Source organism: Camponotus vicinus, unplaced genomic scaffold (assembly GCF_025532165.1).
Source record: "Camponotus vicinus isolate PSW18456_S1 unplaced genomic scaffold, iyCamVici1.0 SCAF_10, whole genome shotgun sequence".
Classification (NCBI taxonomy): Eukaryota; Metazoa; Arthropoda; class Insecta; order Hymenoptera; family Formicidae; genus Camponotus; species Camponotus vicinus.
The window spans coordinates 16,694,182-16,706,529 of record NW_028141946.1 but is presented as its reverse complement, the minus strand read 5'-3'; the positions used below and the strand labels follow the sequence as shown (position 1 = coordinate 16,706,529).

Here is a 12,348-nt window from a genome sequence, read left to right as displayed (position 1 = left end):
CTCCAAAAGACATTATACCTAGCGTTCTCGTATGTATGTACATACCTATAATATCTAGTCTTTCTTATTCATAAATAAAATTTATAAATTTATTTTTATATAAAATAATAATGTCATCGGTAAATTTTTTTATTATAATATAAAATATGTGTGTGTGTGTGTTTTATTTTCAGATATATATATTAAATTTTGTAACAATTTATTACACTTAACATTAAATTAGGTGAAAATATATTATTCTGAATAAAATATTTGTTACAATATAAAATGTAATTTTATCATTGTTTCATATAAATAGTTTAGTTTAATTTTATATTTTCACAAAATATAAAAACATAACAAAATTACATTAAAATAATATATTTCTCTTGTTAAATTTATATTATTATAAAGTTCTTTATTCCATTCCGCTTTTATATGACTGGGTTCCCCATGGAATATATTTTACGCAAAAACGGAAAAAATTCTAACCTAAAATTTACAATAATTCTGAATTAGCTTTGTTTTTTCGTAAATTATATTCCATTGGAATTTTCCATTTATTATAAAAAGATAATTTTTTACAAAATTGATTATTTTTGTTAACTATAATTCATAAAAAATAATTTTTTACTCTTATTTATTTCCGCTTTTTCCGGTATATGGGGAACCCGGTTATTTAAAATCGGAACAGATATGTGTTTTGGAGAAACGTTCTGATTGGTTACCCCCACTATACTTCTTTTCCGTTCCGCTTTTTCTTCTACTTGGGACTGCATCCTAACGTTTGATCGACCAATCAAGATTTTTGTTTCCTTCATCCTGATTGGTCGACAAACATTACCTACTTCGACGAGTAGATTTTAGAACAAACTTGTGGAAGTTCAAAAGGCGGGAAAAATGACGGTAAACAGTTTCCTTAACCTTTGTTAATCCTTGCGAGGAATGTGGGATGAGAAAATAATGTAAAATGACTTCTTTTCCAACGATCAAATATAATTAATTTTTACTTAATAGTTCGTGCTTTTTTTATTCATAATTAGTTTAGTAATTTGTATTTTTATTTAACGACGATGGCTGATAATAAATGTGCACAGATGATTCAAACAAATTTTTCTTTATACGGTCTGGTACTGTCTAGGCAAGTAATTTGTATTTTTTAAGTGTTAAGATTAGGAGAAAACTTCTAAATAAAATTAAAAAATAGATATTTTGAAGATAAATATAAAAATCATATGAAGATAAATATACTTTAAATTTATTCAAAGATAAATATTTTTTCATTCAGTCTTGTTTCAGTCAAAATATTTATCAATGTATTTATATATCTATATAATTTTTATTTACTTCTTATACTGATTATATTTTGAAATTATTTATTTTCCTGCATAATTGAATGTATTTTTATAATTGTTTATATTGATTGTATTTATAATTTTTTCTTTATGTGTCTTCTTCAGGGAACTCAGAATATCTCTTGCTAAACAACTGTTAAAGATACCAGAAGATGAACGTGAATCTTGGCTGAATCGCATTATAGAGCTGGTCCTTGCTCAAAACTTGAATGATCCACATGTTAGTGCGGAACATATAAAACTTGCCATAGAGGAATGTGTAGAGCCAAATAAATTAAAAGATACAGAAACAGTATTTAACGTTATAAGTGGATATGATATACCAAAAATAAAATATGACATTTGCAAAAAAAAGTTTATTATAGACAATGAAAACTTGTATCTTGAAACACAATACAAGTCATTAATTTTTAAACATCGTTTTGAAATGGTATGGTACAAAACTTTGAGACATAAGCAATTCCAGTCTTCTAAGTTTGAGAAACAGCAGACAGATAAAACAAATATCATACCTATTGAATATCTGTTGAGTGAACTAAAAACAGGAAAAGTATGCATAATGGGCCTGATAACACAATTAATGGAGGATCAATATTTTTTGGAAGATACAACTGGAACTGTTAAAATTGACTTAAGCAGTACAATATCCTTTACAATATCTGTATATATATTATTACAATAAGTGTTATTATAATATTTGGCTTTGCTTTAAAAATAATTTGTCAAACAAAATTTTTTAGTAAAAATATGGAAATGTTATCAAAACTTAACAACATTCAAAAAATTTGAAAAAATTAATTCCCAGATTCATGTATAAAATATTTTCTTGTCTTCTCACAACATTTGACTAATTCTTTCAACAATATGATATGAATATGATACGAATAGAATAAAAACATCTTTGCGATATGGCAGTAAGAGTAGTCAGGAGCAAGTTTTTTCCTTATCTTATGCCTTACGATTTTCAGGATACTTTCATTATGGAAGGTTGTATAGTAATAGTTAATGGTGTTTATAAGGATGATGTATTACATGTGGAGAATGTCAACTTTCCACCAATAGAATCATCAGAGAGTATGCGGTCAGATTTTGGTGATACTAATACATTTGGTGGATCACATAATCTGTCTTTGAAAATGTCAGAAAAGTTACAAATTCAGGAAGAAAACGACCCGGATGGAATGATAATATTCATAGCAGAACTATGGCTAGACATGCCAAATGTGTTGCAAAAATTTAAAACAGTGCTGGAAGGTTACATGGATTATCCTCCTATAGCTTTCGTGTTATGTGGTCATTTCTTGAGCTTTCCCACAAATGTAACCAGCGCACAAGCCTTAATAACGGGTTTTAAAAATTTGGCCGATGTAATAACGCAGTATCCGAACGTAAAAGAATCCTCTAAATTTGTTTTCGTACCTGGTCCGCACGATCTAGGCTCGCCTAAGATTTTACCAAAACCTCCTTTGCCCAAGTGCATTATCGAGGAAGTCACGAAGCTAGTACCGAACGCTATTTTCACTACAAATCCGTGTAGAATACAATACTGTACAAAAGAGATTGTGGTACTGAGAGAGGATATGTTGACAAAGATGTGCAGAAACGCACTTCGTTTTCCGAAAGAGGAAAATTTCTTTAAACATGTAAGTGAGCGATCAGATTTCACGAACTATTGTCAAAGAAGTACCATATATTTAACATGATGATAAAATTTTTTTCTAGTTCGCCAAAACTATTATAAGCCAATCACATTTGACTCCTGTACCTCTCCAAGTTGTTCCAATCTATTGGAGGTACGACCATGCCCTCCAAGTGTTTCCAACACCAGATCTCATAGTGATCGCTGACAATTTTGGAACATACACGACCGATTATTCAGACTGTTATGTGGTAAATCCAGGAATGTTTTCGAAAAACAACTTCTCATTTCAAGCTTACGTGCCTGCCATCAATCAGATCCAAGATTGCCAGCTTCCAAATGACACTGATATTTCTTGAAAAGATAAGTTTGAAATAATTGAAAAATTTTGATAATTTGATAATTTATAGTGCTAGATTAGTTGATGTGCTAGTCTTTTATAATTTTATATATTTATTTTACTTTTATAACACAAAATCTTATTTTTACAATACTTTGAAAATGGGTCGGAAATAGATCACTTAAATCATAACTTCCGTGATACTGATACTAAATACAAAACAAATTAAATTAAATCCAAGGAATAAAGATAATTTAATCACACGCGAAGATTTCTGGGCTGAAAATGGGAGGAGGGGGTAAAAATGAGGGAGAGAAATAATTTCTTCTTACAATTAGTCCTTTGTATCCAACAATATTACAGCAGAAAATATTGAGAAGTAACTTTGTGGTGATTTTTTAAGAGATGGAATATTAATATAATGAATATAATACTTCTTTCTAATTATCTTAAAATGCTTCTCTCATATTTCCTATATTAAGATGACTAATAGGATCTTACATCAGACTTTCCGAATAGGACAAATGGTACACACTTGCTTATTCTTTCCTATCAATTCATATAAATAGCTACATATAATATTAAACATAGTGTTTCTCTACCATTTTTGCAATGTACATAACATTATACAGGTACAGACTGAATCCCAATTTATTTCAATTTATCGCACTGGAAGCATAAATCAATTACTGGCCATGGTAAACCAAATATGATCATTATGTATTAAGCGTAAAAAGTCGTTAACAGTAACATTACAACATGATAATACTAACATTTGTTTGTAAGTGAGCAATATCATTTCTTTAGCAACCAGCAATTGCATTAATATTGCTAAGAAATGGCGCATACAAACATTACAGGGACATAAATTTACTTGAAATACAATCAAGATGTAAAATATATGTATAATAATATTTGCAATAGTGAATTCCTGGAAGAAATTTTTTTGTACATATATCTTACAAATTTTTCGCTCAAAATATTCCAAATACTATACGCTTTCGTTAATAGAATCGTTGATATATTTTACATAGTGGAAATTAATGGCCGATACAGGTATATAAGTTTTCTTTTAAAATATGGGAAGCAGACATTTTGAATATTCATTGCAAAGTGCGAACGTAGAATCTTTAAGGTCGAAATAAACGATTATACATATATAAGTGTAAATTGCAACAACTACACACATTAATTCATCACATATATATTACAGTGCCATCTGTAAAAAAAAAGGAAAAAAAAAAGAAGAAAGTACGCTTTTATACTTTTATTGCACTTCCTCGTAAACACGCATTGTCCGATATAATTTTTTTCATATGCTATTCAATTCCTCCTGCAAAAATTATAATACATTAATAATATATAATTATGGTACATTAATATTATAATACAATATTATAATATTATTATATATACTTACACGCAAAAAAAACGGGCTACTAAATTTTAGCACAATTTTTTTACATCTTTCAATAGCGATAAATCAGCAAAAATCATTGTATTGAGATGAAACAAAGCTCAAATTAAAGCTTGAACATTCCTTTTAAAAATCAAAAAACCCAAATTTAAATTACAAAAAATGTTTTCCAAAATGGTGGACATTGAAGATAAACTTTGAGAAATGGGAAACAAATTTTTTGTAACTCAAATTTGATTTATTGCTATTGAAAGATATTAAAAAATTGTGCTAAAATTTAGTGGCCCGTTTTTGTGCGTGTGAGTGCATTATAATATTATTATAATATATTAATATATATTTTATATAAAATATTAATTTTAAATAGTAATTTTAGTCCGATCAGATGGCGTAATAAGTTCGCACTCTATGTCTCACGAACTATTATTCTTCGTATACAGTTCTCCTAAAAAATAAATTTGTGCTCTAGGTTACCATATATTTATAAGTAGAATTAATATTATAATTTTTGCATTTTGCCACATGAATAAAATGTTTATATATAATAATAGAATATATAAATATGTATTTACAAAACAAAGTTGAAAGATAAACTGGAAAAAAATTCATTCCAAACTTCGTTCACTCAAACCATTTAATTACATCGGATGCTCTCGAAGTCTCTTCTACACTTGTTTCTTTCACTTATACAGGGTGGTCCTGAAATAGTTGGTCAAAATCAGATTGGATTGGGCTTGTCATAAGGATGAAAAAAGTTCCCATAAACGTTAGTCCAAAAACGCATCCTTCAGAATTAACGTTTATTGGAACTTTTTTCATCCTTATGACGAGCCTAATCCAATCCCTGATTTTGACCAATTATTTCAGGACCACTCTGTATATCCTTTGATTAACTTAAAACTGAATTTTCTTTTGCAAAAAGATTATTCTTTAATGTTATTTTTTACATTTTATTAATCATACTACAAAGATAAAACAAATATATTGAAACTTAATAACGTTCTTTTTAATTTCGAGCGAAATCGCTTGTGAGTCATATATAGTTCATAAGATATGGAAATGCGAAAAATTACTACGCTGTTACTCGAAATTATAATTTTAGCTATAATTAATAATCTTAGCTTATAATTTTAATACACATGAACATAATAAAAATGTAGCAAGATATGTAAAATTTTAAAATCTTAAGATTTCTAAAGTAAAGCAGGATCTTTAAGATTTAAGATCTTAAGGTTTCTGTTTATAAGATATCTTGGTATAGCGAGGAATAATTTCATTCTAATCATCATTGAGATTGTATGCAAAAATGACTAGTTTGAGTATTGGAGAAAGGGGTAAAGAAATAAATGCTCCATGCGATCATTTACGCACTTTCTCTTTGATATCTCCGGCAAGCCTGATTCCTTTCTTCGGCGTCAAAATACCAAAGTGTGATAGCATATCTCGTTTTGTATGCTGGTTGCACTTCGTGCGGATTCCGCCTGTCGGACCAAAAAAATAATATCCTGTCGAAAAGAGGTTCGATATCTGCTACTTGATCGCGCCATCCTTCGGGAAATATCCTCAAAAGTCCGCCATTCTCCTGCGTGAAATAAAACAAATAAGCAATTATTTATAAATTCCACTGTTACATACAATTGTTATATCCTTATATTATTCATTAGCTTCAAGAACGACGTTACATTTGCAAGATCTTATTAAGATTTCTGTTTCGCGCATTAAAATAATGAATTGTAACGTATTAAAAGAAAAGAACCAATTTTGTAATTTTAATAGTTGTTTTTAAGAAGAAATATATAATTGTTAATTAAAAGAAGAAATATGTAATTATGTGTTTTCTTTACAACAATTGATTCCTCTCATTATTTTGTACATAAAAGTATTAAGGTAAGATGATTGAAAAATGAATATTTTACTAGATATTCTATGGTTTATGTAAAATTAAGAAATTATTTTAAGCCTCATAACTCAAAAAATACTCAATGAAAAAATACTTTATTATAGTGTTTTGAAAAGCTCTCGAGGTAAGCTACAAGAATATGCAATAAAAAATTGAGGTTTCCATTTAAGAATTTGAAGGTGACTTTCATGTGATCTTCAAACGATTGTCCAAAGTCAAATAACTGCTACTATCTTATGCCCCCTTTGAAACCATACAACTTTTGTCTGAAACATTTTTTTGAAAAACCTCCTTTTTGAGATATCGGCGTGGATTGATTAAAATGATCTACCCTATATAATCTCAGTTATTTGAAATATTACAATATTTGTAAAACTGAGGAAGTTTCTCGTATATGATTAAATATATTTTCCTCGTACGTAATGTAATAAGTATAATTAAAGACATATTAATACGCATATATGGAATTGTACCTTGATGTTCCAATCTCGGTTAAGATAATAAATAGCCGTGATGCAACGCCCATCTCGGTTAGGATTATCCACATGTTTCACGTAACGCGAACCGTGACCAGGATAACAAGCCACCATTGCCTAGAACGTAGAAGAAAAATAGATTTTATTAAAAGAGAGAATCGTAATCTCGTAAGTTATATTGTGATTAATTAAAGTGAATTTTAAATATATTCGATTATTGAAATATTAGATTTTATACAATATAAAAAAAAGATATCGACATATTTTACGATCAAATGAAAGTAAGGAAATGTATTATCTTTCTCTTCACTAAATGTGTAAAATATAAATATATTTATTTTGTCACATACAATCATTTATGTCCTAATATTTATATTTAAACTTAAAAAAAGTAACAAATATTTTAACAGTTTTAATTCAAAAAATTGTATGAATACTAGACAAATGAAAATGTGTTTCGAGTGATCGTGTCAAGACTATTCATAAAAAAAAAAAGAGGACAAAGATGCACAAGGCAGAATCGTAATAATGAACGATCGGTGCGCATTGACATGTGTCATATTTAAATATGAAAGGATGAGTAAGAGCTGTTTTACATCAGATAAATTCATGGAAAAAGAGACTTTTCAAAATACTTGTTTACAAAAGTAAAGATATAATTAAAACCAGTTATTCGTATATGATGTGCACTTTAGAAAATTATTAATCTAATCATAATGAAAGAGGAAAAAGGGGGGAAAATTACTTGTGACACATCTAGTATATATATATTATTGTTGCATTTTTTTGTGAAAATGCAACACACAGATACAATGATTGTATTAATGCACAGATATATATTTTGTGTTTTTTTTTTTCAATCTTTCGATTATCAAATGATATACTAGTGTATGTACATCTTATAACGCAACACTTGATTGCATCAAAGACGTATTTTACGTGCGAATCATGTTTTCTGATAATAAAATATTTTCATTGCTAATAATCCGATGATAATTGGAAATATTGGAATTCTTGCTATTGTAATAATTCTTACGTCAATTCCTAGTTTTTTTCAGAGAAAATATAGGAGTATTTTTCTCTAAGCACGTGTTTTTCTAACTATAGACTCTTTAATAAAGTTTAAATCTAAGGAAATAGCCGTTCAAAGAAAACTATGAATTATTATCCTTATAAATATTTTAACGTGTACGTTTTAAATCGATAAATTTATACATCAAGAAATGTGAAATTACACTTATAAGTAAAGATTAGATAGATGTGTCGATTTTCACGAAGACACCTCTTTATCGAGATGTCCTTGGAACTTTAAAATTTTATCATACTCGTATGAAATAATTAAATATTTAAATGTACTTCTTCGAAGCTTGCTTGGAAATCTCGTATGTTAGATCAATAACATTTTAGTTTACTTAGTAAAAAAATCCTTAGTAAAAAAATCTTAGTAAAAATATACTAATCGAGCGTCAGTTTCTTTTATTCATTAGCCATTATTCGAACAAGATTTCGTTCATCTTTCATACGAAAATACGCATTCGTTTATAAACGGATTAATACATCTCAACTATATGTATCACTGTAAATATTAACACACGCGCGTATAAATTACAGCACAATTGTAAACACATAATATTGCGCAAAATAAAATGTTTGATAAATTGAATGCGCGGAACATATATCCTTGTCTCATGTATATCTATATGTATAACATTATGTATATGTATGAAAGAGTAATCGTATATCTAACTAAAAATAGACACTGATAAATCATACAAAAGGACAATGATATAGCATCGAATAATTATTAAACAGGTACGAGTTTAACGAACTGCAATACAATCGCCAACAATACGAGAAATATATCCTGTATCTGTTGATTAAATAAAAAACTGATATATATATACACAGAATGTTATGTTCAAATGTTGAAAAAACATAGAAAGAATATACTGCTGTGTAAGAGAAAATTAAATATACCGAGAGATTTTAAATTTCATATAATTATTATTAAATTCCTCTTTTGGCGGCAAGTTTTATTTTTCCTTCGTCCTGTGTATCAAATCTCTACATTTTTGAAGAAAATTAAAAAAAAAAAAAAAATATATATATATATATATATTATTGTATTCTCATGGTTGATTCATTTATAGCAATAATAATATTTTTTGGAATAAGAAAGTGACACTTTTCAGAAAAAAAGAAAATTAAATTATTTAAAACTAGAAAAGGAAAAATTGAAAAGTCCTAAACAAAGTGGCTTAAATACATTATTTTAAGCGTTGCATAATTTTTCTCATAAAAATATAAACTATTTATTTTTAATAAATTATTATTTTTTGTTACTATTTTTATAAATTATTTATTTTACAAGTTATTTATAATTTATTTATTTTATAGTTATTTATAAATTACTTATTTTATAATTTTATTTGTTTTATAATTACTTATTTTATTTATTTTTCTTATAAGAATATAAATTATTTTAATAGGAAAACATTTTAGCTATTATATGCACGTGTCTCTTGCTAAATCTCTAAATTGTCGCATTTAAATATTAATATTACAAAAAAGTATTGCGACTTTTACATCGCGGATGTAGGCGAGAATCTGATCGGAGATCAATAAATATTTGTTGGCAAAATCTTGTCGAGGGAACCGACGCAATTCGGCAGCCGGGCGGGAGATGAACATCGTAATATGAAAATGTGTAATGTGATTCGCGCGTCGATGTGAGAGTCGAGAAAGAAGGTGGGAGTCGTGCGGCGTACGTGACTGACTGCACTTCGCGCTCTCGTTCCCACTCTTTCTTCTTTCGACATGACACTCCTCTCTCTCTCTCTCTCTCTCTCTCGCAGATGATGACTACATTTTTGGAAATCTTGACCTTGTCTATCGCATTCACCTCGGCGTGTCATCGCGACATTGTTCCCGCGTCCAAGAAAATCGCATATATCCTGTTAATATTTCTCCCTCTTGCGAGCCACGATTGATTACATATGTATGAAAGAGAAAGATATTACCTCGTCTCGTTTAATTAAAATTCAGATCAGGTGGATATTAAATATGCAGCTGTCTTATATATCGGGGGCGCACGCGCTGTCCAAGATAAATTATTTTATAAATAATTATTTCAAGAAAAATAATTAATTTCTTTTAGGCTTACTTGTATATAATTATGGTACAACAAAAACGCGATGTACTTACTTTTGTTCTCCCGTTGATCGTATAGTTTCCTATCTTTCCGTTATTGTGCATTTTATTGGCTCTCATAATGATCGCATCGACCCGTGAGATCAGCATGCCAATATTCTGACACTGATGTTCCTTGCCATCCAACCATATTATCTGATCACCGCGTATCGTCTTTAAGTCATTTGCGCTACCCTTATTGGAGACTAGCTGTCCGTCCTTAAACAATCCAGCACTGTACATGTATAAAACCTCGTTTAGCACTGCAAGACCCTTCTCCTTGCCTAGAAACTTGTCCACCACGCACACACCGTACTTGTCCATGTCCCTTATCACATATTGGCAAATTTTGTCTATAAACTCCTCGAGATTATTTCTATTCCTATGTAGAAAAGGGGGCAAGAGCTCCTCCTCCTGGCCCAGTCGCACCTCGGGGAAGTTCTTCATGCCGTTATGATGCTGGGCTGGCAGGCCCAGGTCCGTGTTGCTTAAGCCGTCGAGAAACCTCGAGCTCTCTAGAGCAGGGTTCAGAAGCTCGGCTCGTGCTCCCAGGATAGTGTCCTCCGAGCTTCCCTCGTACGTTATAGGCGATGTCCAACCGTCAGCTTTGTTGTTACGCGCCTTTCTCGTCCTTCCACCATTTGACTTCTTCTTAAGATTCTGATTCTCCTTCCTTTCTTGCTGACGACTCGATCCGTTCTCCCCTTGTGTAACGGAATCTACGATCAAACGAACGTATATACAAACTTTCTGTCAACTTTATCAAGTCGAGGAGCGATAATAGAAACTTTATATCGGCAGTATATCTATATATCTCTACAGCTGTGTGATCCTCGAGTAACCGACAATAAAACATTGCCGAGCTATTTATATCACAAATTTATCGGCAACTGGGATTTATTGTTTATTACTGCGCAATAGCGCGGATTCCGGCTGAAAGAAGGAAAGACGAAAGAAAAAGAAAAAATACACAAGTGTACCTAGGACAGGCTTCGCGTTCCGAGACGCCGACTCCAAGGTAACGTTCGGCGCATCCGAGGCGGGGGACTTGCTCAGGTTAGGAACCGGAGCGTTCGGCGTCGACGACCTGACGACAGCGGGACGCTGGTGCTGCCTGGACGGGGTGTCGCGCGGGTTCCTGGGCCTCGGGGACGGGGGGCAGGCCGACTCGGTCGGGTCCTCGCGCGCGGGATGAGTCGCGCAGAACTCCCTGTGGCGCTTCCAGTCGCGCCTCTGGTGCTCCTTGGTGCAGTAGAAGACGGCCTTGCAGCGCGAGCACCTGAGCAGCTTGTCAGTTCGGTCGCAGACCGCGCAGACGGTCACCCGCGACGACGCGCCGCCGACTATCGCGCGAGCATCACCTTCGCCGCGCGTGGCTCGCGGGTGACTGACGGAGACGGACGTTGTTGGTGTCGACGTCGACATCGGCCAACTTCACGCTCTCGAGTTCTACTCACTTCACTCCGACAACGCCGTCGCGTCGCGCGACATTTCTTCGACGACGAGGAGGAGAGTAACACGCGTCGCCAGCCGCTCCGATCAGCTCCTCTCGACGGAATCCCGTTTCTCCCTTTCATCCGGTACGCGCTGCCGCCGTTCAGTGTCGCGGCAAGCTTGACCGGCGCCTCCGGTCAGGAGGAACATCGTCGTACCCCAGGGTACGCGGTGCGACATACGAGCTCGAGAGTCGGCCTTTCTGTCTTTCGGATCTAAAAATAACATTTGCCAAAAGCGCGACGAATAAAGATTCCCGGAATCAAAATTCGGGATTTATATTCGACGAGGGTCGCGGAGCAGGCGAGAACTAGACGCGATGCGCCTAGGTCCAAGCCTGGTGCCTAGTGACTTGGAGTTTAGCGGCGACCAATCGCTCTTCCCGTAGGTCCGAATTCATAGTCGTTTCTCAAATCTTAAGACTAGAGAATTTCTTAAATCTATCCTAATACGACCATTTCATTGGTTGAGCTATCTTATTCAACCAATGAAATGGTCGCATTAGGATAGATTTAAGAAATTCTCTAGTCTTAAGATTTGAGAAACGACTATGAATTCG

General features: G+C 32.2%; 2 protein-coding genes across 5 annotated transcripts; one reads left to right on the top strand and one right to left on the bottom strand.

Annotated features, from left to right (window-relative positions):
* Positions 1 to 890: 890 nt before the first annotated feature.
* Positions 891 to 5,889, top strand: Dnapol-epsilon58 (DNA polymerase epsilon subunit 2). The gene is made up of 4 exons (XM_083080250.1): positions 891 to 1,120; positions 1,440 to 1,977; positions 2,294 to 2,977; positions 3,057 to 5,889. The coding sequence occupies exons 1-4, from the start codon at positions 1,053 to 1,055 to the stop codon at positions 3,330 to 3,332; spliced, it is 1,566 nt and encodes a 521-aa protein (XP_082936376.1). The 5' UTR covers positions 891 to 1,052; the 3' UTR covers positions 3,333 to 5,889.
* Hph (HIF prolyl hydroxylase) lies at positions 3,549 to 12,091 on the bottom strand. 4 transcript variants are annotated; one of them, XR_014435434.1, is made up of 6 exons: positions 11,276 to 12,091; positions 10,311 to 11,014; positions 7,104 to 7,223; positions 6,102 to 6,312; positions 5,303 to 5,429; positions 4,667 to 5,175 (listed from the first exon to the last, which is right to left on the bottom strand). XR_014435434.1 is itself a non-coding variant. In XM_083080253.1 (5 exons), exons 1-5 carry the CDS (start codon positions 11,718 to 11,720, stop codon positions 4,633 to 4,635), a joined length of 1,494 nt encoding a protein of 497 aa, XP_082936379.1. In that variant the 5' UTR covers positions 11,721 to 12,090; the 3' UTR covers positions 3,549 to 4,632. The 4 variants fall into 4 exon arrangements, 3 of the variants coding, with proteins under 3 accessions (XP_082936379.1, XP_082936378.1, XP_082936377.1); XM_083080253.1 differs by lacking the exons at positions 4,667 to 5,175; positions 5,303 to 5,429 and adding an exon at positions 3,549 to 4,646 and having other exon boundaries at positions 11,276 to 12,090; XM_083080252.1 differs by lacking the exon at positions 5,303 to 5,429 and having other exon boundaries at positions 4,668 to 5,175.
* Between the last annotated feature and the right edge of the window lie 257 nt (positions 12,092 to 12,348).

What these genes read in the sequence shown, in the direction of transcription:
- Dnapol-epsilon58 (XM_083080250.1), top strand. Translation starts at nt 1,053, where the DNA reads ATGGCTGATAATAAATGTGCACAGATGATTCAAACAAATTTTTCTTTA. An exon ending in TACGGTCTGGTACTGTCTAG is followed by an intron (nt 1,121 to 1,439) that starts GCAAGTAATTTG and finishes TGTCTTCTTCAG; the next exon opens with GGAACTCAGAATATCTCTTG. An exon ending in AGGAAAATTTCTTTAAACAT is followed by an intron (nt 2,978 to 3,056) that starts GTAAGTGAGCGA and finishes ATTTTTTTCTAG; the next exon opens with TTCGCCAAAACTATTATAAG.
- Hph (XM_083080251.1), bottom strand. Translation starts at nt 11,720, where the DNA reads ATGTCGACGTCGACACCAACAACGTCCGTCTCCGTCAGTCACCCGCGA. An exon ending in GAACGCGAAGCCTGTCCTAG is followed by an intron (nt 11,015 to 11,275) that starts GTACACTTGTGT and finishes GTTTGATCGTAG; the next exon opens with ATTCCGTTACACAAGGGGAG. An exon ending in CCGGAGATATCAAAGAGAAA is followed by an intron (nt 5,430 to 6,101) that starts GTGCGTAAATGA and finishes CAACTATTTCAG; the next exon opens with GACCACCCTGTATAAGTGAA.